The sequence below is a fragment of the Manis pentadactyla genome, chromosome 12 (genome assembly GCF_030020395.1).
Source record: "Manis pentadactyla isolate mManPen7 chromosome 12, mManPen7.hap1, whole genome shotgun sequence".
NCBI lineage: Eukaryota > Metazoa > Chordata > Mammalia > Pholidota > Manidae > Manis > Manis pentadactyla.
In genome coordinates, this window is record NC_080030.1 from 14,451,418 (window position 1) to 14,474,843 (window position 23,426).

The following is a 23,426-nucleotide window of genomic DNA, read 5'->3' on the forward strand; positions in this document are numbered from 1 at the left end:
GAGCCTTCCTCTTGGGCCTGGCGCCATCTGTCTGTGATGGAGTACTTCAGGAAGGAGGCCTGGGCCCTGTGGACAGGCCTCGGTGGCCTCTGGCTTCTTCAACTGTCAAGTGCAGGCTCTGGTCCCACTTTAAAGGAACCAGCGAAGGCTCAGAGAATTCTCAGCACCCAGCCCAGGGCCCAGCATCTGGGCTGGCACAGTGCGAGCTGTTATAATAGTTTATTATTATCAGATTTATTGCCATCGCTATTGTTAGTCACCCTATCTGATATTTTTCTGTTGGTTCCTGCTGGGTGGTGGGCACTGGGCCCACCAGACTCTTTGTGGCCCAGTGGCGGTCACCCCCCCACCTCACCCGGGCTCGACTATTGAGGAATCTGGCACCCTCAGCTTGCTGCAGCTGCACCCCCAGTGGCAGAGAGGAAGCTGAGGCCGGAAGGCCATAGCCAGCCCTTCGGCAGTGGCTCAGGGCCCAGCTGGCTCCTGAGGCTGTTCACTCCACCAGCTTTTCAGGCACTGCCTGGAGGCCAGGCAAATTCCAGGTGCTGAGGACACCGCGGTGAATCGCACAGACCCCTCCCTTGTGGAGCTGACATTTTGGAAAGGAAGACAGATATTAACACTGGTGCTCAAAGAGACCCCCAGTGAAGTGTCAGGTTGTCACAAAGTCCCCAAAGAAAATCACAGCAGGTAAAGAGACAGAGAAATGGGGTTTGCTGGTTTAGAATAAGGAGTATGAGGCTTTATTTCTTGGCCTGGGTAGTTGTTCATTTTATTTTTGTTCTTTAAAACTGGGCTTGCGGGTGAAGCCCATAAAAGCTTTCTTTTTTAAGGCATGGTTTAGGAAACACTTCTGACACCCAACATGTGGGTTTTCCACACCATGCAATTCCCCAGTTTTCTGTGGGCACTAACTGGGTGTTCTGTAATTCAACTCAGTCCTGATGCTACCTACCCAGAGTTATTGCAGATCACCTAGGATAAGGGCTCAGTCCCATGAGCACCCCCCCACCCCACCCCAGCAAACTACAGATACCAGTCACAAGTCCCCAGTTGTCACCTGTAGGTCTGACCCACCAGCTATAAATTGGGAGTTCCCAGAACCTTTCTCAGATTCAATAATTTGCTCTAAAGATTCACACAGCTTAGAGAAACATCTACTTAAGTGTACCAATTTATTGTAAAGGATATAAAAGATGCAGAGAAAAAGGTTGCATGAATCTGGACAAGGTCTGGAAGGGTCCTGAGTGCAGACCTTCTGTCCCTGAGGATTAGGGGATGCCATCCTCCCAGTTAGTGGCTGTGTTCACAGACCTGAAACTCACTAAATCCTGTTGTTTGGGGCTTCTATGGAGGCTTCATTACATAGGCATGATTGATTGATAAATCACTGGCTGTTGGTAATTGAACTCCATCTCCAGCCCCTCTCCCCTCCCTGGTTGGACAGGAAAGGTCTGATCCTCTAATCATATGGCTGGTTCCCCTAGCAACCAGCCCCTTCCTCTAAGAATTATTCCTAAGCATAAACTCAGTAAGATTAAATGATAAAAGGTAAGATAGAAGGAGGCTTATTATGAATAACAAAAGATGGCTGCTATCACCTCTCTCCCCCTGGAGGTTACCAGTGTTTTAGAAGCTCTGTACCAGGATTCAGGATAAAGAGCAAATATACATTTCTTTTATATTACAGTATCTGGAAAGGCCAATTCCTTCAGACGAGGGCATCTATTAGTTGAAAGTTCTTGGGCTCAATCATTTGCGTCTGCATAATATTGCCATTCCAAACTTCAGGAGCGCATTCCTTCTCGATCAGTGCCAATTTCTTACCTTAGCATTAAGAGACCTTTGGGATTGTGTATTTAAGTGGCTTTACAATTCTGTAATCCGTACAATCAGGCCTCGGGCAGATCACCTGCATCTCTAAAAGATAAGTGATTCTGTGGCTTTACACCAAAAACAAAACAGAGCAACCCGAACCCTTTCATTCTCTCACACCCAAAAATTGGAAATCCCATGGGAGCCATCAACAGGAGACTGGACTCTTAAGTTTTGAAATATTGAATTGCATAGGTGGAACAGGATACTGTGTAGAAAAGGAGTGTTCTAGGGCCACCTGCGTCAGCATGAATGAATCTCAAGAATGTATTACTGAGTAAACACAGCCAAGTGGCAGAAGGACATGTATAGCATATTTTTATAAAGTCAAAAAGTGCACAGGACAGCATTTATTATTTGAAGATCTAAGTAAAGAAAGGGGAGAAGCCATACGAAAATCTGAAGAAGTGTACACCAGGAAGTAGAAGCAGGCAGCACAAAGGTCCTGTGGCCAGACTGTGGCTGGTATGTTGCACGAACAGTGAGGAGGCTACAGTGGCTGAGGCAGAGTGAGCAAGGGGGAGAGAAGGAGGAGATGAGGGCGGGGGTGGGGGGATGAGGCACTTGGTGCAGGGCCTGGCGGCCATATAGAGGACTTCAGCTTTTCCTTTGAGTTAGGGGGTAACCAAGGAGGGTTCTGAGCAGATAAGGGACAGGGCTCGACTCAAGTGCTCACAGGCTCTCTCTGGCTTCTGCAGAGAGAATAGACACGGGGACCAAGGGCAGGAGCCCCCCACGAGGACAGAGGCACTGTATCAGTCTAGGGGTTTATTGAAGAGGCTGGACCAGGAGGGGTGAGAAGCAGGCAGATGTTGCCAATGTAAGAAACGGGGAGGTACGGAAGAGCCTAAGATTTCCCTCTGAACTAGTCAATATTTCCATTTTTCTCATGAGTCCTTCCACAGATGGGCTGAGTGGGCACAGTAAAATACAAGGCATTCTTTTTAATTCCTCTTCTTTATTAAAAAATACATAGGTACTTTGGAGGCGCCTCCGTATCAGCAACAGACCCTCATTCTCTTTCCCATGTGCATGTACCCCATTGTCAAGATGAATCACCCAGCCCCCGCCAGGATCCTAGCATCCACTGCTGTCCAGGTACTGGGCTAGGTTCAACTTCAAATTGAATCTCCATAGCTGTCTTGTGAAGAAGCCTCTGTCTTTCTCCCTATTTTTTCAGGCTCAGGGAGGAGCAGCCACATGCCCTTGGCGACTCCAGAAATAAACCTGGCCCTGCCCTTTTATGCTATATGAATTTGGAAAGGTACTCAACTTCTATTGAAGAAAAAATTGTTCTGACACTTGTTAAAACGGTAAGGAAGACTTTATTCAGGGCTGCTGCAATAGGGAGATTGCAAAAAGGGAGAGAGATTGGGCTCAACTCTGAGTACAGCAAAGACAGCTGGGGATTGCTAGCGAAAGAGGGTGCATGGACAGAAAATTATTAAGGAGAGACATCGGAGGTAAGGGGATTCTCGCCAAGCTGACCTACCAGTATTCTTGCTTAAGAGTGGTCACCCACTCATACATCAAAGGTGGGCGAGGAGAAACTTGATAAGGTATCAAAGATAAAGGGGTTGACTTAGAAGGTGTCTTTGCTGGGAGTGTACCGATGAGGCCACAGACAGGACCCAGGCCAAGATCGAGGGACAGTCAAGAAGAGGGCTCAGATAAGCTTGGTCAAGGAGAGGGTCTCTGTCACCTGTTTGTGCCTCAGTTTCTTTCTCTGAGATATGGGGCTAATAGGCACCCCCAGAAGACTGCTGCCAAGATCAAATGAGATAATGTTTGCAAAACGCCCAGTGCCTAGTCTTCTCAGTAAACTACAACGATTTGTGGGGGGGATTTGAACTCAGATCTGTGAGGACTTCCAAGCTGCTAACTTGATAGCAAGGGAGTTTCCCAGGACAGGGTTGCAGGTGATCAGGACAGGGATGCGAGTAGGTGATCAGGACAGGGATGCGAGTAGGTGAGCCAGAAATGCCTCCAGTAGAAAAGTCGGGGGCCGGGAGGTCTCAGCCAGCGAGGCGGAGATGGCCAGGCAGAGACAAGGGCAGAGAGGCAAGATGTAATCGGGAGACACATGGCAGGGGGTTGGAGGCGTGAATGGCGGCTGACTGCAGCCTTGATAGCCAGGTGAGGACAAGGGGCTTGCACCCAGTTCAGGGACAAAGAGTCACTTGGACCCACCGTCCCGGTGGGCAAGAGTGATCGCTGCGCCGCGGATGGATCCTCTCTCGCGTGCTAGTCCGCCCCTTCCGCGTCTCCGCCCACGCCAAGCCAGCCAATCGCTGACGCCGGTGTGGGGACTACTTAGCCAATCGTGGTTGAGCAAAACTGTGAAGCCGGAGACCAATAGGAGCGTCTCCGTTCCAGCGAAACACCAATAGCTACGGGGTGTGGAGACGGAATTCAGCCAGTGAGTGTGACCGTTTCAGGCTGCCAATGGGAGGCGGCGTCTCGGTGGCGATGAGATGGTTGCTGCCGGCGGCAGCGGGGCGGGGTCCCGGGTTAGAGCCTGAGTTCCCGGGCAAGGGTGAGTCTGGAGTGGGGCGAGGAGGGGGCGCCCCTGGGAGGTCAGCAGGAAGGATGCGATCGGCCAAAGGCGCGGGGACTGGCTGTGTTTGGCAGGTGGATAGAAGCACCCGCTGCCTCGGGACTGGTTGATGCCCTGTGGGCGCATATCGCTGCGCCTGCCCCTGCCCGCGGGGTTTGGAGCCTTGCAGACCTCACCCCGACCCCATCTTCAAAGCTGGGTCTGAGCCCAGTGGGATCGAGGAGGGGGGAGATGGACACCCCAAAGGCCGAATCCACGATCTTTTCTCAGACGTTAATAGGTAATCACAGCGACCATTCACCAGGCGCTGACTGCTTGCCAGGCCCTGTGCAGCCCCCTGTCCCTGTCTCATGTCGTTGAGTCCTCCCAGCATCTCTTTAAGGGAGAGGTTGCTGCGTGCCCATTCTCCAGATAAGGAAACAGGCCCAGAGAGGAGCTGATTCCTAAGAGATCCGACATTGTGCTGTTAGAACATTTTCTGCTTCACATCACTGTTTGTCTTAAAGCAGCAACATGTGTGGAGGAATGCCTGACGGCCTTTCCCAGGAGACACTGGGCCTGGCTCTGGAAAAATCTCGGAGCTACATTGGGCAGAGAGAGCTCAATACAACCTTTCTAGGCTGGGTGGAGGGCAGTAATCAGGGCTTGGGGTCGCTCATGAGGGTGGATGTGGGAGGGAGGAATCAGCCTCAGAGAAAAACAATCAGGATGATATAACGAGCAATAATGATTTTATTCTTGTTTTTGTCATATTGGTTATTTTTTCATGCCTTGTATCAAGGTCTGTGCTGAGCGTGTAACATGCAGGACTGCGTTGAAATGTCACACCCATTTCATGGCAATGCTCTGAGCATCTCCATTTTCCACATGGGGAAACTGAGGCTGGGTGTGGCCAAGTGACTTGCCTGAACTGACACAGGGAGAGCCAGGATTTGCCCCCAGGCCCACACCTGCCTGCCTGATTATTTTGGGAAGGTGGGTTCAGAACAGATTGTTATATTGGTGCAAATTTGTTCAACAAAGGGGTTCAGTGTTATTATTGTCCATAACAATCTAATAGGTGGGGATGCATCCCCCAACTTCCATCAAACATGTGAAAACAGGCTCAGGGAGGGGAATTGGGTCTGTAAGTTTGCATGATGAGGAGGGTCCAGAATATTCCCCTCAGGCCTGAGCCTGGACAGGTGGAAGGTTGAGCTGATGAAAGGGCCCTCCGGGCCAAGGCCCTGGGGCTGATGGACTGTCCCTTCTCAGCCAAGCCAGCTGTCAAGAGCATGCCACTGTGGCACCGGAGGCCCGCCACCAGGGCCAGCAAGCCCGATGAAGATGAAACTCAGCCCCTGGCCACCAGAGGTGGTCTGAAGGTCCTTCTGCACTGGGCTGGCCCTGGTGGGGGGGAGCCCTGGGTCACCTTCAGCGAGGCCACACTGACTGCAGAGGAGGTCTGCATCCACATTGCACACAAAGTCGGTGAGTCTGGGGCATGGGCTCCATGGGGTGGGGGGTGGAGGTGCGGGCAGCAGCTGGGCCCTGTCCATCCCACCATCCATCTGTCCATTCATTCAGCAGAATTGAGTGAGCAACCACCATGTGCCAGTCTCAAGTCAGTGCCTTTGTAGAGGTGGTATTCCAATGAGAAAATCAGCAGGAAACACAATAAATAAGAAAACCATGTAGGAGGGCAGGATAAATGATGGAGAGAAATTTAAAATTTCAGGTAATAAGAGAGAGAGTTGCAGGAATATCTCAGGGAAGATGGCACTGGGCAGAGGGAATAGCACATGCAAAGGCCCTGAGGTGGAGCTTGCTAGGAAGAGTGAGGACAGGAGGCTGAAGCAGAGTGAGGCAACAGGAAACAGGAGGAGGGGAGGGCAGGGAGGTGACTGGGCAGGTTGAGCAAAGTCCTCAGGGAAGACTTTGGATTTTACTGCAAGTGAGGTGGGAGCCACAGAGGACTGTGAGCTGAGGAGGGGAGTGACTGGACTTGACTTAGGGGTCACAGGTACAGGTGCTCTCTGGCTGCTGTGGGGGAACAGACTGTAGTGGGTGAGGGCAGGGGTGGGAAGATGAGGCTGGAGGAGACCATCAGGTAGGAGATGACAGGGGAGAGGGTATCCAGGGCCAGATCTGTAGTGCCTTCAGTGCCAGAGGGAAGAGTTTAGACTTTGTCCTGAGAGCAGTGGAACCATGCAGTGGCTGAGAGCCTGCAAGGGAGGTGCTCAGAAGTGTAATTTCTTCTGCCAGAGGAGGTCTGTCCAAGGGGACCTGGCTTACATGCCCCTTCCTCCGGGAAGTACTCTTAAATCCCATTCCCTGCAACTGGATGGGATCCTAACAGTGGATTTCTTCAACACCTGGTTCTTTCCCATCAATGGCTGATTCTTAAAGAACTCACACAGGCATGCTGGGTGATGTAAAAACATGTCTGGCAGGGGGAACGGTGTGTGCAGAAGGCTCAGACAGCTTGATCCTTTATAGGAAGTAAAGACTTTTAGAGTAACTGGAGTGTCAGTTTCAAGAATTTAGAAGGGGAAGTAGGAATTGAAACCAGTGGGTAATTGTCAGGGTCCAAGTCATGGCTTTTCCATGCTGAGGGAGTTGGGCTTCTCAAAGGCAATGGGGAGCCATAGAAAGTTTAAGCCAGAGAGTGAAACAGATTGGTTCTTTAAGAAGCTGTCCCTCAGGGAGGCATTCTCCTTCTGTGGGAGGCAGTATACTTGGATATAGTGACTTTGGAGATTGGTATCATCTAACAACATTGAAATATACATTGCTTGGGGCCACACAGTTCCTACTCTTAGATATGACTCTACAAACACTCAGTTCATGTGTTCCAGGAGACACATATGAGAATGTTCAGAACTGCCTCATTTATCTTAGTGAAGAATGGGAGACCATCTCAGAGTTCCTCTACAGGGATTTTGTCGTAGGGTTGAGCACTGGAATGCTGTACAGCCAGGGAAAGGGAACTTAACTGATGTTACACACAACACATGTGAAGCTTTAAAAGCTATCATAGTATGAAAAAGCAAATTGCAGAAGGACACCTATAGTATAATATAATACTGTATTTAGAGTATAATATTCAAGACTAGCTCATAGAGAATATTATAAACTCTAGTTCAGGAATGTGGTTACCTCTGTAGGAGAGGGGAAAGGAGGTGGATGTAGGCAGGGGCTTCAATTATACTTGCCAAATTTTATTTCCTTATTTCTGGTGGCTCGTACTTAAATGATTATAAGTTATCCTGAATGGACTATTTTAGATTTTAGATAGAATTTTTAAGTGATGTGTATAAAAGCTGTCTTGGGCAGCTGGGAGTGACAGTGCATCTGGGGGCTGGACTAGGGCCGAGCTTTGATTGGAAGGGAGTGGGTGGACCCCAGAGAGCAGGACTCATAACTGATCTGATGTGGGGGAGAGCAGGGAAGAGGAGTTGAGGATGAGAACCAAGTCCTGGCTGAAAGAACTGGGTAGAGAAGGGGCAGGTTTGGGGGCCTCAGATGAGATCTGTTTGGAACAAGTCATGTCTAAGGGGGCTTGTGATGTCCAGTGGGAGACAGCTGGGAGGTAGTTGGATATTTCTTGGGCTGGAGTTCAGGGGAGACCAGCCAAAGAGCCAGCTGTTTGTAGAGTTGTATTAGTCAGTTTAGGATAGCTTTAGTTGGAGTAACAGTCATTCCCCCAGATTTTCCTGGGTCAAGACAATGAAGGTTTACCTCAAATCTAACATAGGTCAGATGGTTCATCTCTATCTTGTAGCTTCACCACCAACACAAGGGGTCTGCAACATACCTGGGCCAGGGAAGATGGCAAGACGGTTTATTTCCAGGCCTGGAAACCTGTGCGTCTCTTCTGCCCACATCCTGTTGGCCAGAAGCTAGCGCAATGGCCCCATCCCAGTTGCAAAGGAGTCTTGGAGATGTAGTCCCCTGTGAGGCCACAGCATGGTCAACATATTGCATTGTCCTCTTGTCAACAGGGGAGGAGGCTCAGGGAGGGGAGACAGTGGGTCTGGGGGTCCACAGGGGAGATGGCAGTAGACACTGACTCCTGACCTCCTTTCTCCCCATTCCAGGCATCACTCCTCCCTGCTTCAATCTCTTTGCCCTCTTCGATGCTCAGGCCCAGGTCTGGCTGCCCCCAAACCATGTCCTGGAGGTCTCCAGAGACATAAGCCTGACATTGTACTTCCGTATGAGGTAAGTGAAGGCCTCCTGAAAGGCTTGTCCCCTTTTGTTCTGTCCTATCCCTTCCCATCACTCCACCTTCCTAGAGCTCATCTGGGTCCATGATAAGCCCCAGTTATGCCCTCTGCCTTCCTGCAGGTTTTATTTCCGGAACTGGCATGGCATGAATCCTCAGGAGCCGGCTGTGTATCGCTGTGCACCCCCAGGGACCGAGGCTTCCTCAGAACAGGCAGAGCAGGGGGTGCAACTCCTAGACCCAGCCTCCTTTGAGTACCTCTTTGAGCAGGTGTGAGCAGAGCTAGGAAGGCTGGATGATTTGTGGGGGGCTTAGGGACAGTTGAAGAGCACCCCCCTTTCCTCCCAATTCACTATAGCTAATAGGTTTCAACTCATGCCATCTGGGATTCTTTGGCTGCCTGAACCAAAGGGTTCTGAGACTCTTAGGATTGCATTGGAAAGAAGGCTGTGATTGATTAGTGATGTCTGCCACAGGCCTGGGTTTAGACAGACGAGGCATGCTTGCTGAATATTGGCCTTACCAGAAAATGCAGGGACCCTTCTGTCCCCAAAGTGGCCAGAAGCTGGGTAGTGAATAGGCTCTCATGCCTCCCTTTCTGCCCGGTTCCCCCATCTCCAGGGCAAGCATGAGTTTGTAAATGATGTGGCATCACTGTGGGAGCTGTCAAATGAAGAAGAGATCCACCACTTTAAGAACGAGAGTCTGGGCATGGCCTTTCTGCACCTCTGCCACTTTGCTGTCTGCCACGGTGTTCCCCTGGAGAAGGTGGCCAAGAAAATCAGGTGTCTGGGATATGGGTGGGGACGCTTTGTAAGTGGGTGGAAATCCCTGGACATTTGGGAGTCAGGGTAGATGTTCCAGACTGCCATGCCTTCATTTATTCAACAAACATTTATTGAGCATCTGCTGTATGCTGGCACTAGTTCTGGGTGTTGAGGACACCACAGTAAGCAAGTCACAGAAACCCCTGCCTTCCTGGAGCTCACATCTGGTGGAGGAGACAGGCAATAAACAATACAAATATAAAAGGTCCAGTGTTTCAGATGGTAATAAATGCAACAAGGAAAACTTAAGCAGAAAGAAGAAGAAGGGGAGTGTCAGGGAGGGAGGAGTGTGTAATTTAAAATTGGGTAGTCTGGGAATTCCTCACTGAGAAGGTGACGTTCAAATTCAAATATTGAAGGAATATCAGGGAGTACCTGGAAGAGCATTCTATACAGAAGGAACAGCCATTGCAAAGGCCCTGGGGCCTCCCTGATATGTTGGCAGAAGTGTGGTTTGGAATCGAGTGAGTTTGGTGAACTGCATAGAATTCAAGGGAGGGATAAAAGGAGGCAGGAGGCTGGGGAGTGGATCTGGGGGCCAGCTATGCTCACCTCTATTGCACTGAGGGTTGGGGCAGTCTGGGCACACTGCTGGGAGGGGGCAGCAGGAGAAATGGGTCTTTTAGGACCAGTGGTTCTTCTTAAAGCACGTATTTTTTTTGGTCCCTATGATGTTATCTCTCTGGAGGACTAGGGCTGGGACAGTGAAGCCCAGGGCGCTGGGAAGCTGAATAGCTTGGAGATCAGGTCAAGTGACATTTCTGCTAGTGCCTGAAGGTTGAATTGGCTTTTTTCAGTTTTGAAGTGTGTTGGCAAAGCATTCTAGACAAAGGAAATAACATATACAAAGGCCCAGAGGCAGTAGGAGGCAAGGCCTGTTTCTGGGGGAAATGAACTTGGAGTACAATTGCCTGAGAGTGGGAGTCAGCCGGCACTAGTCAGGGGGCCTTTTTCCTGAGGATGCTAGGGAGCCCTGGAAAGCTTGGAAGTAGGAGCAGAAGGTGGCTACAACCTCAGGCATTAGGATCTCTCTGCTCAAGGGGTGGGAGACAAGGCTTAGGATATGGAGACTGAAGCTCAGAAATCTGTGGGCTGTACTGGGGGTCAGGTGAGGGGCAGGCAGCAGAAGAAGGGATGGGCTTTGTAAGGAACAGAGGGGCCTCCCAGAGCTGTGCCTTTTATTGCTATTCATAATATTAATGATATAAGCAATAGTGATTTCAATAATAGTAACACCTGACAGGTAGTCCTTATCACATGCCAGTCACTAGTCCTGATTCTCTCATCAGCCTGAGAGGTGGCCACTGTGTGATCCCATTTTATGGATGAGAAGACAGAGCCCTTTGGAGCTTCAGGAAGTTGCCCAAGAGCTGGGATTTCAGCCTCTTCTGGGGTTCTGTGCCCTTGACCCCAAAACCATCGGGTTCCCTGTGCCGGCCCCTTACCGTGTTCCACCTTTCCACCTTCACGACAGCCTGCCTGTTTTCTGGACAAGGCGGCTGAGGTTCAGAGAGGTTAAGCCACTCGCCCCATGTCACCCAGCGGAGTCTGCGCCCCAAGCTCCTGACCAGCCCCCCTCCTGCCCCCTTCCCCCCGCCACTGGCTGTCCCCACAGCTTCAAGGACTGCATCCCACGCTCCTTCCGCCTGCAGATCCAGCAGCACAATGCGCTGACCCGGTTGCGCCTACGGAGCATCTTCCGCAGGTTCCTGCGGACCTTCCAGCCAGGCCGCCTCTCCCAGCAGGTCATCATGGTCAAGTACCTGGCCACACTAGAGCAGCTGGCGCCCCGCTTCGGCACAGAGTGCGTGCCCGTGTGCCACCTGGAGCCGCTGGCCCGGGCCGAGGGGGAGCCCTGCTACATCCGGGACAGCAGCCGGGCCCCTCCGGAGCCCCAGCCCGAGTCCGCCGCCAGAGCCCCCACCCATGAGGTGCTGGTGACGGGCACCGGTGGTATCCAGTGGCGGCAGATGGAGGCAGAGGTGAGCAAGATGCCTCTTCTGTCCGCGGGTCCGGGGAGGGCCGGGCGGGAGCTCCTGTTTAGCCTTGGCCACGGTCTCTGAGGGTGGCTGCCGTGAGCTCTTTCCCCACGTGGCTCTGGAAGGTGTCCGTCTGTCTCCTGGGGTCTGTTTCCTGGGAGGTGTCCTCTGTTTGTCCCCCAGGGACCTGGTTTCTGGGGTCTTCACCTCTTGTGGTGAGAAGGGTAGAGACTTTCCTCCTCGAGGTTCTGACTTCTGGCCTGTGTCTCTTGAGGGCGGATCCTCTGTCCTTCCTGTGACCCCCGGCTCCAGGAGGGATGCCTAAGAAGCATCCCTGGTGCCTCCAGCTCCTGCCTTTCCCTGGGGGGAATGTGTGGAGACAATGTAGGTATGGCGTTGCTCCTTCCACCCACCCCACCTGCTGGTTTCCAGGGTCCCCGTGGTGATGGCAGGGACAGCAGCCGAAATTGCCATGCTGGCCCATTTGGGAAGAAAGCTAAGGCCCAAGAGGTGGGCAGCCAGCCAGCAGACAGGCCTCAGGAGGCACCGTGGACTGACTTCTGTGACTTCCGGGACATCACTCACGTGGTGCTGAAAGAACGCCACGTCAGCGTGCACTGTCAGGACAAGTGCCTGGTGGGGCTGGGGGCTGGGGCATTGTGGGGGGGGGGCACCCCTGGCCTGCGGTGCCTGCCTGACGTCCCCTGGCCTGCAGGAGCTGACCCTGCCTTCCCGGGCTGCAGCCCTGTCCTTGGTGTCGCTGGTGGATGGCTATTTCCGCCTGACAGCCGACTCAAGCCACTACCTGTGCCACGAGGTGGCCCCTCCACGGCTGGTGATGAGCATCCAGGACGGCATCCATGGGCCCCTGATGTGAGTGCCGGGCAGGGCAGGTGCTGCCAAGGGCCAAGGTGGGGGCTGCTGGCAAGACCATGAGCCACAGGGTCTGCGGGGCTTGAACGAGGTGTGTGTGTGTGTCTATGTGCATTTGTGTCTCTGTGTGTGAGTGTGTGTGTTCACTTGTGTGAGAGGGCACATGCAGGTACAGGTGCCCCTGTCTTAATGTGTTTGCACATGTGAGCACATGTGTACAAGCATTTAGTGTGTACATGTAACTGCCATGTACATGTAGTGTGTACATGTGAGCACATGTGTACAAGCATGTAATGTGTACATGTGTGCCAGTATCCACTCATACCACAGTGTGTGTGTGTGTGTGTGTGTGCATGTCATTGCGTGCGTGGGTGTGCACACCAGGAGTAATGGGAGATGCACTTGCAGTGGTGCAGGTGTGTCTAAGGAGCACCTGCATTTGGGACTGTCACCCTGCACATCTGGGTGTTTAACAGCTATGTAGGGGGTGGTTGCACCACTGCTCCAGTAACTGTATAAAATCATCAGCGCCTGTTTTCTCATGTGGCGGGACAGGTGATTTCTGTGAGGCTGCATGTTGCACAAGCTCTCACGGCCATTCCACTATATCTGTGGGAATTTCCAGCCTGCAGGTGTGTGTCCCAATAATTGTGAGTCACTGTCTAAGCAATTCTGTTGGGACATGTGGGGTGGAGAATGTGAGGTGGTCATCAGACGTGTGTGTGGCCATCCTGCATGCCGCCAGGTTGGGGTTGGTGACTGTCAGCTTGTCTGGTCATTATCCCTGTGCCTGAATGTCTCCTATCCTGTCTGTGACCGCCTGGGACTGGTCCCTGGGGGTGTCTCCAAGGTCTGATCCTCTGAGCCTCTTCTCTACACCAGGGGAGGGCAAGCTGTTCCATCTCTTGAGGGCCATGGCCGTGCCACATCACAGCTAAGTGTGTGCCACCCATACAGGGGTCTGTGGGTCACGTCAGTGTGTGTCTTAGTCCATCCATATGGGCTGGGACAGAATACCACTGACTAGGGGGCCTTGAAACAACAGACATTTATTGTTCACAGTTCTGGAGGCTGCAAGTCTAAGGTCAAAGTGCTGGTAGATCTGGTGTCTGGTGAGAGCCTGCTTCCTGGTTCATAGATGGTATCTTCTCACCATGTCCATACCCGGCGGATGGGTTGAGGGAGCTCTCTGGGGTTTCTGCTATAAGGACACTGATCCCATTCATGACAGCTGCACCCTCAGAACCTAACCAACTCCCAAAGGCCCCACCTCCAAACACCTTCCCCTTGGGGGTTAGGATTTCAGCATGTGAATCTGGGGGGACAGACGTTGAGTCCATAGCACTATGTGAGCCACATGCGTGTAGGTGTCTGGGCCTGTTGGCTTTGTTATCTTGTCCCAGTGGGGAGTGTTCCCCTCTGGGCAGGTTTTTTGGTTCTTTGTGGCCTTGCATAGGTCCAGCCATGACCCCAGGTGCCCTGACAGTGCCCCCTTGTCCCCTGCAGGGAGCCATTCGTGCTGGCCAAGCTGCAGCCCGAGGATGGCCTCTACCTCATCCACTGGAGCACCAGCCACCTCAGCCGCCTCATCCTCACGGTGGCACAGCGCGACCAGGTGGGCCTGGGGCAGGGGTCCTGGGCTGGGTCTGGGCACGCTCCCTGCCTGGACCTCTGCTCACCGCCCCTGCCACCCTCCCCAGGCACCTGGCGCCGGGTGCTTGCGTCTGCGCAGGTTCCCCATCGAGCTGCAGGCTGGGGTCTTCAGGCTAGAGGGCTGGGACCGGTCCTTCCCCAGCGCGCGGGAGCTGCGGGCTGCCCTGCAAGGCTGCTCGCTGCGGACCGGCAACGACTGCTTCTCCTTGCACCGCTGCTGCCTGCCACAGCCAGGAGGTATGCAGGGGCCGTGGGGTGGGGATGGCATCTCCCCGCGCCCTCCATGCCAGCCCTCCTAACTTGACTTCTCCTCACAGAAATCTCCAATCTCATCATCATGCGGGGACCTCGGGCCAACACCAGGCCACTTAACCTCAGCCAGCTCAGCTTCCACCGGATCTGCCAGGACGACATCACCCAGGTGCGTGCAGCTGGCTGCCCCTGCCCCTCCGACCACCCCCCCTCCCCCGCTGGGCCCTGGGGAGGGCAGCCTGGTGCTGTTGTCATGGAGATGTTCCATGCATGTTCCCCCAGCTGTCCCACCTGGGCCAGGGCACCAGGACCAACGTGTATGAAGGCCTCTTGCGAGTGGGGGGCCAAAGCCCCAAGGAGGGCAGGGCAGACGGTGGGGACTCCCCCTTGCCCAGCGGGGGCCGCGGGCAAGAACTGCGAGTGGTACTCAAGGTGCTGGACCCCAGCCATCACGACATTGCCCTGGTAAGTGAGCTCAGCCAGGGGACGGGGCAAGAGGAGGGGCGGCGCAGGGTCTGTAGTCACCTGCCCTGCCCTGTCCCCACAGGCCTTCTATGAGACAGCCAGTCTCATGAGCCAGGTCTCCCATGTGCACCTGGCCTTCATGCATGGCGTCTGCGTGCATGGCTCTGAGAGTGAGTGGGCCCATCTCAACCACCCCTGTTTACAGGCCGACTCCCACTTATGCCCACCCCGGGTACCCCCCAAGCAGCTGCATCCTTACCCCAACTACATGCTGACCCTTGATCTGCATCCTGACCCCTCACTACATCCCAGTCTGACTATTCAGCTCAACTCTACCCTAACACCTGGCTATACCTTGACCCTCATCCTATACCCCAACCCCTGGCTACACCTTGACCATTATCTGTACCCTGATCCCTGGCTGGCTACACCCCAACCCTCAACCAACACCCTGACTCCCCACTGCTTTCCACATTCCAGATATCATCTAAACCCCTCTACAGCCCAGCCCCTGTCTCCCCTCTAACCCATTGGCACTGTGACCCCTGCAGACCCCAGCCCTGATGGGTGCCCCAGTCCTCCAGATCTCAGCCCCTGTTCTACCCCCACCTCTACCCCTACCCTGTGTATACCCCAAAACTCCTTGTGTGGGTAACCCCTGCCAGCCCATGTGTCCATCTCCTGCCTTCCCCCCAACCATGGCTTAACCCTTACTTTGCTTACCTCCCACCCCATGAGCACCCCTGCTCAGGGGACCCTAACGGCACTTATGCCCAGCCTCAGGCTCCACACCTCCTCTCGTCTGCACCCACGCCCCGTTGCCCCGTGTCCATCCTCATCGTGGCCATTTAAACATCAGCCTCCCATGTGCCCCAGCCCCCCTCTGCACCCAGATGCCCATACTCACCTCTGTCTTACCCTGCATACACCTCGGCCTGTGCTCCATCCTGCATTTCTCCTCTCCCCAGTCCCTCCCAAATGCCCCCTCACCTTCCCTACCCACAGCCCCGGCCCCAGCCCTGGCACCCTGGAGGGCGGGGGCAGGCGGGTGTCCCCTGCAGCGGCTGGGCCTTTGCAGACATCATGGTGACGGAGTTCGTGGAGCGTGGGCCCCTGGATGTGTGGCTGCGGCGGGAGAGGGGCCACGTGCCTGTGGCCTGGAAGGTGGTGGTGGCCCAGCAGCTGGCCAGCGCCCTCAGCTACCTGGTGTGTGGCCTGTGGGAGGGGCCGGGTGGGTGGGGAGGCCAGGGTGGCCTCAGCTTTGGCTGTGGAGGTCTGACCCGTTCCTCAATCCACACGCTGGCCCTGGGAGATCTTTCCACGGACCTCCTCTGCTCACACACTCCTGGGGCTCCCATCTCCCCTAGGGAAGAATAGCAAACTCTGCCCCCTGGTATCTGAAGCCCTGGGGGCCCATTCACCCTTAGCCCCTCCTGGTCCAGTCACCCCACTTTTCAGAGCATCCCCTCTGTGGCCAAGGCTCTAAGGACAGACCTGAGGATAAAACAGAAGTCTATTCTCCAGGATCTGGCATTTTAGTTGGGAAGAACGAATGAGAGAAATATTAAGTACATTGTTTAATAAGTTAGAAGGTAGTAAGAACCATGAAAAACAAAGCCAGGGGGCAGATAAGGAGTTGCTGCAGTTGGGAAAGAGGTGACTTTTTAAATACATGGGTGGGGGAAGGCCTCACTAAGGTGGCCTGGAAGGGAGAGGGGGAGCCGAGAGGGTGTCCGGGGGAAGCACATTCCAGGTGTAGAGAACAGCTAGTGCAAAGGCCCTGGGGCAGCAGCATGCCTGGCATGGATTTGAGGACAACAGTCAGGTCCTCTGGCCTTTTGTCCCTGGACGAGCGCCTTGGCCACCAGCTCTGAGAGAACAGAAAATACTCACTGGGCACCCAGAGCTGCCTGCTCACGATGACAATGTATCAGGGTCCTAGGAATGACTATGCGTGTCTTTTTCACATGGGCTGTCCCTGTGAGAACCAGGGTTGGGTCGGGGTTTACAATCCCCTAGTGGCCACGGCCCCTTTCCACCCCTCCCCAGGAAGATAAGAGCCTGGTTCATGGAAATGTGTGTGGGCGGAATATCCTGCTGGCACGGCTGGGGCTGGCAGAAGGCACCAGCCCATTCATCAAGCTGAGTGACCCCGGCGTGGGTCTGAACGTCCTCTCCAGGGAGGGTAAAGACCAGGATGGGGCTGGGCATGGGGCCGGGCTTTCCCTACTCCTTTCATCCTTGGTGACATCTGACCCTGGCCCCCAGAGCGGGTAGAGCGGATCCCCTGGACAGCGCCCGAGTGCCTGTCTGGTGGGGCCAATAGCCTAAGCACTGCGGCTGACAAGTGGGGCTTTGGTGCCACTCTGCTGGAGATCTGCTTCGACGGGGAGGCCCCCCTGCAGGGCCGTGGCCCCTCTGAGGTATGTCCAGGGGCCCCCGAGGTATTTCCCACAGAGGGGCCTGGCAACTTCAAGAAGTCCATGGGCACATTCTGGGCCAAAGCTGCCTTCCCTCTGGCCTCACATTGCACCATCTCTTTGGGGCTCTGTCAGGTCATCTGTCACTTGGGGTTAACTATAGTACCTACTTCATAAGGTTGTTGTGGCACACAGCATATAATCAGCATGCTTCAGTTTTAAGCAGAGTGACCAGGGCAATGATGGGGAAAAGCACAGGCTGGGGTGGAGAGAGGGTCCCAGAGGATGTCCCTGAACCAGCTGAAGGATCAGGCAAGGCTTCCCTTGAGCAGGTTTTAATCTTAAGTACAGAAATATTGCAGGGACCCAGGCTAGGAAGGGCCTAAGCAAAGAGCACAGCATGTGCAAAGGCCCAGAGGCTTTAGTGCCTTCTGGGAGGTACAGTCTGCAAAAGCTTGCTGGAGACAGAGAGATGAGCTGGGGGCAGAGGTGGGTGGAAGCCAGGGCAGGAAGGGCCACGTGTGCGATGCGTCCACACAGCAGAATCAGCAGGTCTTGCTCAAAGTCAGCACTGACTGCAGTGGTGGCTGGCTAAGTCTGCTTCGCTTTGCAACCTTCAGTGGCCTTATCTGTAAAATGGGAATCACAAGAGCAAGGACCTACGTAGTCCAGTCCTTCGCTCTCTAAGCCTGACTCTGCCTTTGGGAGAAGAGGACTTGGGGGAAGGGACACTGACTCCCCTGGCTCCCCTTCCCCACAGAAAGAGCGCTTCTACCAGAAGCAGCACCAGCTGCCGGAGCCCTCTTGCCCAGACCTGGCAACGCTCACCAGTCAATGCCTGACCTACGAGCCGGCACAGCGGCCGTCTTTCCGTACCATCCTGCGGGACCTCACTAGGCTGCAGCCCCAGAGTGAGCCCCGCCCAATGCTGGGACTCTGGGGGACCGGGAGGGGGCTCGGGTCCCCGCTGACACAGGCATGGCGCTCCCAGTCTCTGCATCGACCCCGTGTGTGCGGATGTCTAATGTACTTAAGAGCGTGTAGAAGCCAAGCGCTTTAATACTTGGTTTGGAGGGAGTTACAGCTCTTAAGGTGAATTAGACCCTAGTTATTTGTTTCTCCCTTGATGGAAAGTTTGCCCTTTACCCAATCTCAGAACATCCCAGGTATCGCTTTTGATGCAGCCAACTCTGCATGTTGGGTAAGAAGTGGAATTTTCCAGGTGTTGCAAATGTTTCCTTATCTCTGGGATCAGATGCTCGGGGAGCAGGCACCCGCTTTCTGTGACCCCAAGTGTGGGCCTGCTGGGGAAAGCAGCAGGGGGTCCGGGCTCATCCACTGTGGCTCTTCCAGATCTCGTTGACGTCTTGGCGGTGAACCTGGACTCGCCAGCGTCAGACCCCACGGTTTTCCATAAGCGCTATTTGAAGAAGATCCGGGATCTGGGCGAGGTGAGGGTGGGGCTCGGAGGATGGGGCGGGGCCTCGGTGCTTCCACCTGGTAGGAGAAAGGGTTTGGGTCTAATTCGGGAGATGTGGGTGGAACTTGGCCTACAAGACCCTCATGTTCAAGGGAGGCCCAGGGAAATTGAAAGGAGAGCCTAGGGTCCAAGGAGACCCTCCAGCGCGGAGTTGGTGGGGCCTGGGTAGGATCTTCCAAACCCACCTGCCCGGAGGCGCGGCCTAGGGAGCCGCGGGTGGATCCGACCCTCCCGCGTGCTCCGGCCAGGGCCACTTTGGCAAGGTCAGCCTGTACTGCTACGACCCGACCAACGACGGCACTGGCGAGATGGTGGCCGTCAAGGCCCTCAAGGCTGGCTGCGGGCCCCAGCTTCGCAGGGGCTGGAGGCGGGAGATCGACATCCTGCGCACGCTGTACCACGAGCACATCGTCAAGTACAAGGGCTGCTGCGGGGATCAAGGTGGGCGGGGCCGGAAGGCCCGGGCCACTCAGGGCCTCTCAGTCCCGGGGGGGGGGGGGGGCGCAGTTTGTGGTCGGCCTCCGTCCAGCCGCGGGCGCCGGGATGGGCGGCAGCCACCTTCAGACCTTCGCCACGGTCTGTCCCACCTGAGAGCTGGGCCTAGTGTGGGCGAGTCTTAGTGTCCCCTGCCCACCTTGGGGTGGGGAGCCGCAGGGCTCAGAGCCCACCCCTGCCTCTGTCGTCCGCACGGGTCGCCCCTGTCCCGCGCCAGGCGAGAAATCCGTGCAGCTCGTCATGGAGTACGTGCCTCTGGGCAGCCTCCGAGACTACCTGCCCCGGCACAGCGTCGGGCTGGCCCAGCTTCTGCTCTTCGCCCAGCAGATCTGCGAGGTGGGCCGCCCCGCGCCCCTGCTCCCAGAGCCTGTCCCCTCCTCCTAGGCCAGGCCTGAAGGTCCCACCCCGCCTGCTCGCCGGCTTGGCCCGCCCCTGAGCTGGCTTCCCTGCATCCGTGCCTATTCAGCTTTGCATCGGGCCCCACCCACGCCGGTCCCTCCGGATTCGCCCGGCCTCTAGGACGGAGAGCATCGCCCCGCCCCCGCTGTCCCCCTCTGCTTCCTTCTGCTCTGCCCCACCTGCCATCCTTCCCGCTCTCCTGCCTGGTCCGCGCAGGCCTGACCTGACTGTCCCGCAGCCAAACTGATCACAGCTCCTCAGGCCTGCCCCTGACCCCTGATCCTGACCCGCTCCGCCTCCAGGGCATGGCCTACCTGCACGCACAGCACTACATCCATCGCGACCTGGCTGCCCGCAACGTGTTGCTGGACAACGACAGGCTGGTCAAGATCGGGGACTTTGGCCTAGCCAAGGCTGTGCCTGAAGGCCATGAGTACTACTGCGTGCGAGAGGATGGGGACAGCCCCGTGTTCTGGTGATCAGGCGGGACCCACCCGGAGGGGGGTGCCAGGGTTAGCTGGAGCAGACAGGGTGGAGGACACAGATGCTGGGCTCTCAGATGGCAGGTCCTGGGCCCAGTGAGACTGCCCCTCCCTTCAGGGTTGGGGCTCTCATTGGGCCAGAGAGCTCCGAAGCCCCAGGGAAGGCTTTTAGCCTGGTCTGGCCCAGCACCTGAGTGTCCCGTCTCTGCAGGTACGCCCCAGAGTGCCTAAAGGAATGTAAGTTCTACTATTCATCTGACGTCTGGTCTTTTGGAGTCACCATGTATGAGCTCCTGACCTACTGTGACTCCAGCCAGAGCCCTCCTTCGGTAAGAGCCAAGCCTGCGCCCACAACGCGCACTCGAGGAGTTAGAAAGGCATGCGTTCAGTTCCCAGTGCTCCACCTTAGCAGGTGCCTAGTCCATGTGAGTCTTACATCACGACCTGCACATTGGGCCTCTTGCAGTGCAGGAGGCTCTGATTGTAACACAAACCCAACTCAAATAGGGATAGTTTATTCTGCCGTTTGCAAACTCCAGGAGAGACAGTGGGCATGGCTTGATCTAGACCCTCAGGTGTTATCAGGTATTCCATTTTCTCCATCTCTCCCTGTTCTCTGTGGTAGCATGTCTCAGACAGGCCCTCCCTCCCTTTGTTGTGGCAACAGTGGCCCCTCCCACCCAGCCCTCCAAGCACGCATCCCCCTCAGCTGAGGGGACCCAGGGCCCTCTTTGCAGCATAATTCAAGCCTTTCTCTGATTGGCCCAGCTTGGTTCACATGTCCAACCCTGTATTTCCTGTGATATTCCAAACTTTCTTATTATTATGTTTGTGATGGCGGTCTGTGGTGGGTGGTTATGATTTGCTGAAAGCTCAGTTGATGATTAGCATTTTTTTAGCAAGAAAGTATTTTTTAATTGAGGTATATATATTGTTCTTTAAGACAATGCTGTTCTGTTCCTAATAGACTACAGTATAATGTGAACATAACCTTTATAGGCACTGGGGAACAAAAAAAATTCATCTGATTTGCTTTAATGTGATACTTGCTTTTTGCAGCCATCTGGAACTGAACTTGTGATACCTCCAAGATATCCCTGTCTTAGTTTATGTAATTTTCATAATAGTTCCAATGGTAGTATTGTTACCACATCATTTTAGTGATGAGAAAACTGAGGTGCAGAGGGGTGACGTCCTAAGTCCAAAGTTATGCAGCTGACAAGTGATAGTGGGTTCAGAACTCCTGCAAAAAAGTCCTGTTTCTTCTGTAGAAATTCATCGAGCTCATCGGCCTCACACAGGGACAGATGACGGTGCTGAGGCTCACCGAGGTGCTGGAACGAGGGGAGAGGCTGCCTCGGCCGGAGAAATGTCCCTGTGAGGTGAGCACCTCCCTGCCCTCCCCCTGCTGCCACCAGCAGACCACAGAGAGAGCAGCAACCGCAACGCTGGTTTTTTGTTCCCCAGATCTACGTCCTGATGAAGAACTGCTGGGAGGCCGACGCCTCATTCCGCCCCACCTTCCAGAACCTCATACCCATCCTCAAGATGGCCCACGAGAAGTACCAAGGCCAGCCCCCTTCAGTGTTCAGCGTGTGCTGAAGCCCACCCACCAGCGGCTCGGCCCTGGGGACTGGAGCAGGCGGTCACTAAGAGGGCCTCCCGCTCCCTCATCTAAGAGGGACCCGAGGAAGAGGCCAGCCTCATCACCTGTGTGCCTTACTCCTATCTGGAAATGCCACCTCTGTGAACTGGCTTTTCTTCTGTCTCAGTCCATTTGGGCTGCTGTGACAGTAGTGCAGATTGGGTGGCTTATAAACAACAGACATTTATTTCTCATGGCTCTGGAGGCTGGAAGTCCACGATCAGGGTCTTGTTTTGGTGAAGGCCCTCTTCCTGGTTCATAGTCTGTCCTTCTCGCTGTGTCTTCACATGGTGGAAGGGGGTCTGGAAGCTCTCTGGGGTCTCTTTTATGTGGGCACTAATCCCATTCGGGAGGGCCCCACCCTCGACCTGAGCACCTCCCAAAGGCCCACCTCCATATACCATCACATTGGGCATTAGGATTTCAGCATAGGAATTTTGAAGGACACAAACATTCAACCATAGCATTGTCCATGGTCATGAGCTGGACACAGGCCCTTGAGGGACAAGCAAGGAGCTAATCAGGCCCTTGAATCTTTTCACCTTGCCCAGCTCCCACCCTTGGGTCTTGTCATTTCCACCAGCTGGGAATAAACTCATATGTCCAATGCTGGAAGCAGTGGTCCTTGGGTCCCTCTTCTGCAAGAGTCTGTTCTCCCGGGGGCTGTAGCTAGAACAAGATGCATGCTGCAGAAGCCAGATTCAATTATTCAACCTCTGCTCACATCTAAATCACCAGCTAGCAGTTAGACCAGTGCTTGGAACACAGGATCCTCAAACACTGCTCATTAAGTATACTAACAAAGGATTTATTGCAGGGAGGCACATGGCATGTAGGTAAGACTCCATGCCAGTTTCTCCCTTTCCTCCCTGTGTGACTTCAGGCAAGTGGCTCCCCCTCTATGGGCCTCAGTTCTCAACCCCAAGCTGAGGATGGTCATGCTTGCTACCTCACAGGACTAATGTAAAGAGCTCATGAGGTTGTGGATGTCAAACGCTTCACAGGGAAATGTGTGAACAAGTGCTTAATAAATATTTGATATTATTCATAATCTGGTGTTTGCCAACGTGTTTCTACTTAACACGTGTACTTGAGCCAGGTTATGCATCAGCCACATTGTGAAAGACATTTAAATAATTATCTTACCCATAGGACTTAAGACCACGTGCATTGCAGCCCTCCTGCCCAGACAGTGCTACACTTTTGTAGTTACATTTGCTTTTTATAACAGTTCTCAAAATTAAATACTCATTATAATTTATAATTATAAATCTTTATTTTTTGGCTAGGTAATATTGACATAAGCAATAAAATAAGTCCCTTCTCTGTCCATAAGCACCACTGTTATCTCCCCCGAGGCCATAAATATCATTTGCTTCCAGAGACACTTCTTATCCACATACAGAGAGATTTGGGCACATACGCTTTCCCATCTTTTGCAAAAATAGTAGCGTGCGCTCACTACTCTATGGAGCTCTAATCTGTAGCTTTTCCTTTTTTTTTTCTTTTTTGCCACGTAATAGGTCTTGGAGATGGCCCCGTAAATCCAGGCATACAGCATTTTCTTGTTCTGTTTTATGGCTGTGTTGTAGTCCAGCACTGACATATCCCCAACGTCTGCACCCGACTGGGGTTCATGTAGTCATTCCCAACCCTTTGCCATGCCCATGCTGCTGCTAAAGTGAGTAACTGTCTTATGTGTGTCATTTCACCCATGTTCAAGGGTATCTGTAGGACAGATTCCGAAGGGTAGTAGCTGCCTGCAGCTGTAATAGACTGGTAATAGACCATCTGCTTGCTGAAGGATGTTGCCACGA

The 23,426-nt window shown here is 54.1% G+C and overlaps 1 protein-coding gene across 8 annotated transcripts; it reads left to right on the forward strand.

The window, feature by feature from the left end:
* The first annotated feature begins 4,287 nt into the window (after positions 1-4,287).
* TYK2 (tyrosine kinase 2) lies at positions 4,288-22,660 on the forward strand. 8 transcript variants are annotated; one of them, XM_036903186.2, is made up of 25 exons: positions 4,309-4,411; positions 5,214-5,407; positions 5,687-5,902; positions 8,512-8,635; positions 8,762-8,909; positions 9,261-9,424; positions 11,082-11,448; positions 11,878-12,081; positions 12,161-12,318; positions 13,825-13,933; positions 14,019-14,208; positions 14,289-14,392; positions 14,506-14,688; positions 14,771-14,858; positions 15,767-15,894; positions 16,738-16,873; positions 16,957-17,111; positions 17,869-18,019; positions 18,462-18,559; positions 18,837-19,029; positions 19,301-19,419; positions 19,785-19,957; positions 20,176-20,293; positions 21,236-21,346; positions 21,432-22,660. In XM_036903186.2, exons 3-25 carry the CDS (start codon positions 5,707-5,709, stop codon positions 21,564-21,566), a joined length of 3,552 nt encoding a protein of 1,183 aa, XP_036759081.2. In that variant the 5' UTR covers positions 4,309-4,411; positions 5,214-5,407; positions 5,687-5,706; the 3' UTR covers positions 21,567-22,660. The 8 variants fall into 8 exon arrangements, 6 of the variants coding, with proteins under 6 accessions (XP_036759061.2, XP_057346068.1, XP_036759102.2 ...); XM_036903195.2 differs by lacking the exon at positions 4,309-4,411 and adding an exon at positions 4,421-4,712; XM_036903166.2 differs by lacking the exon at positions 5,214-5,407 and having other exon boundaries at positions 4,288-4,411.
* The last annotated feature ends 766 nt before the right edge of the window (positions 22,661-23,426 follow it).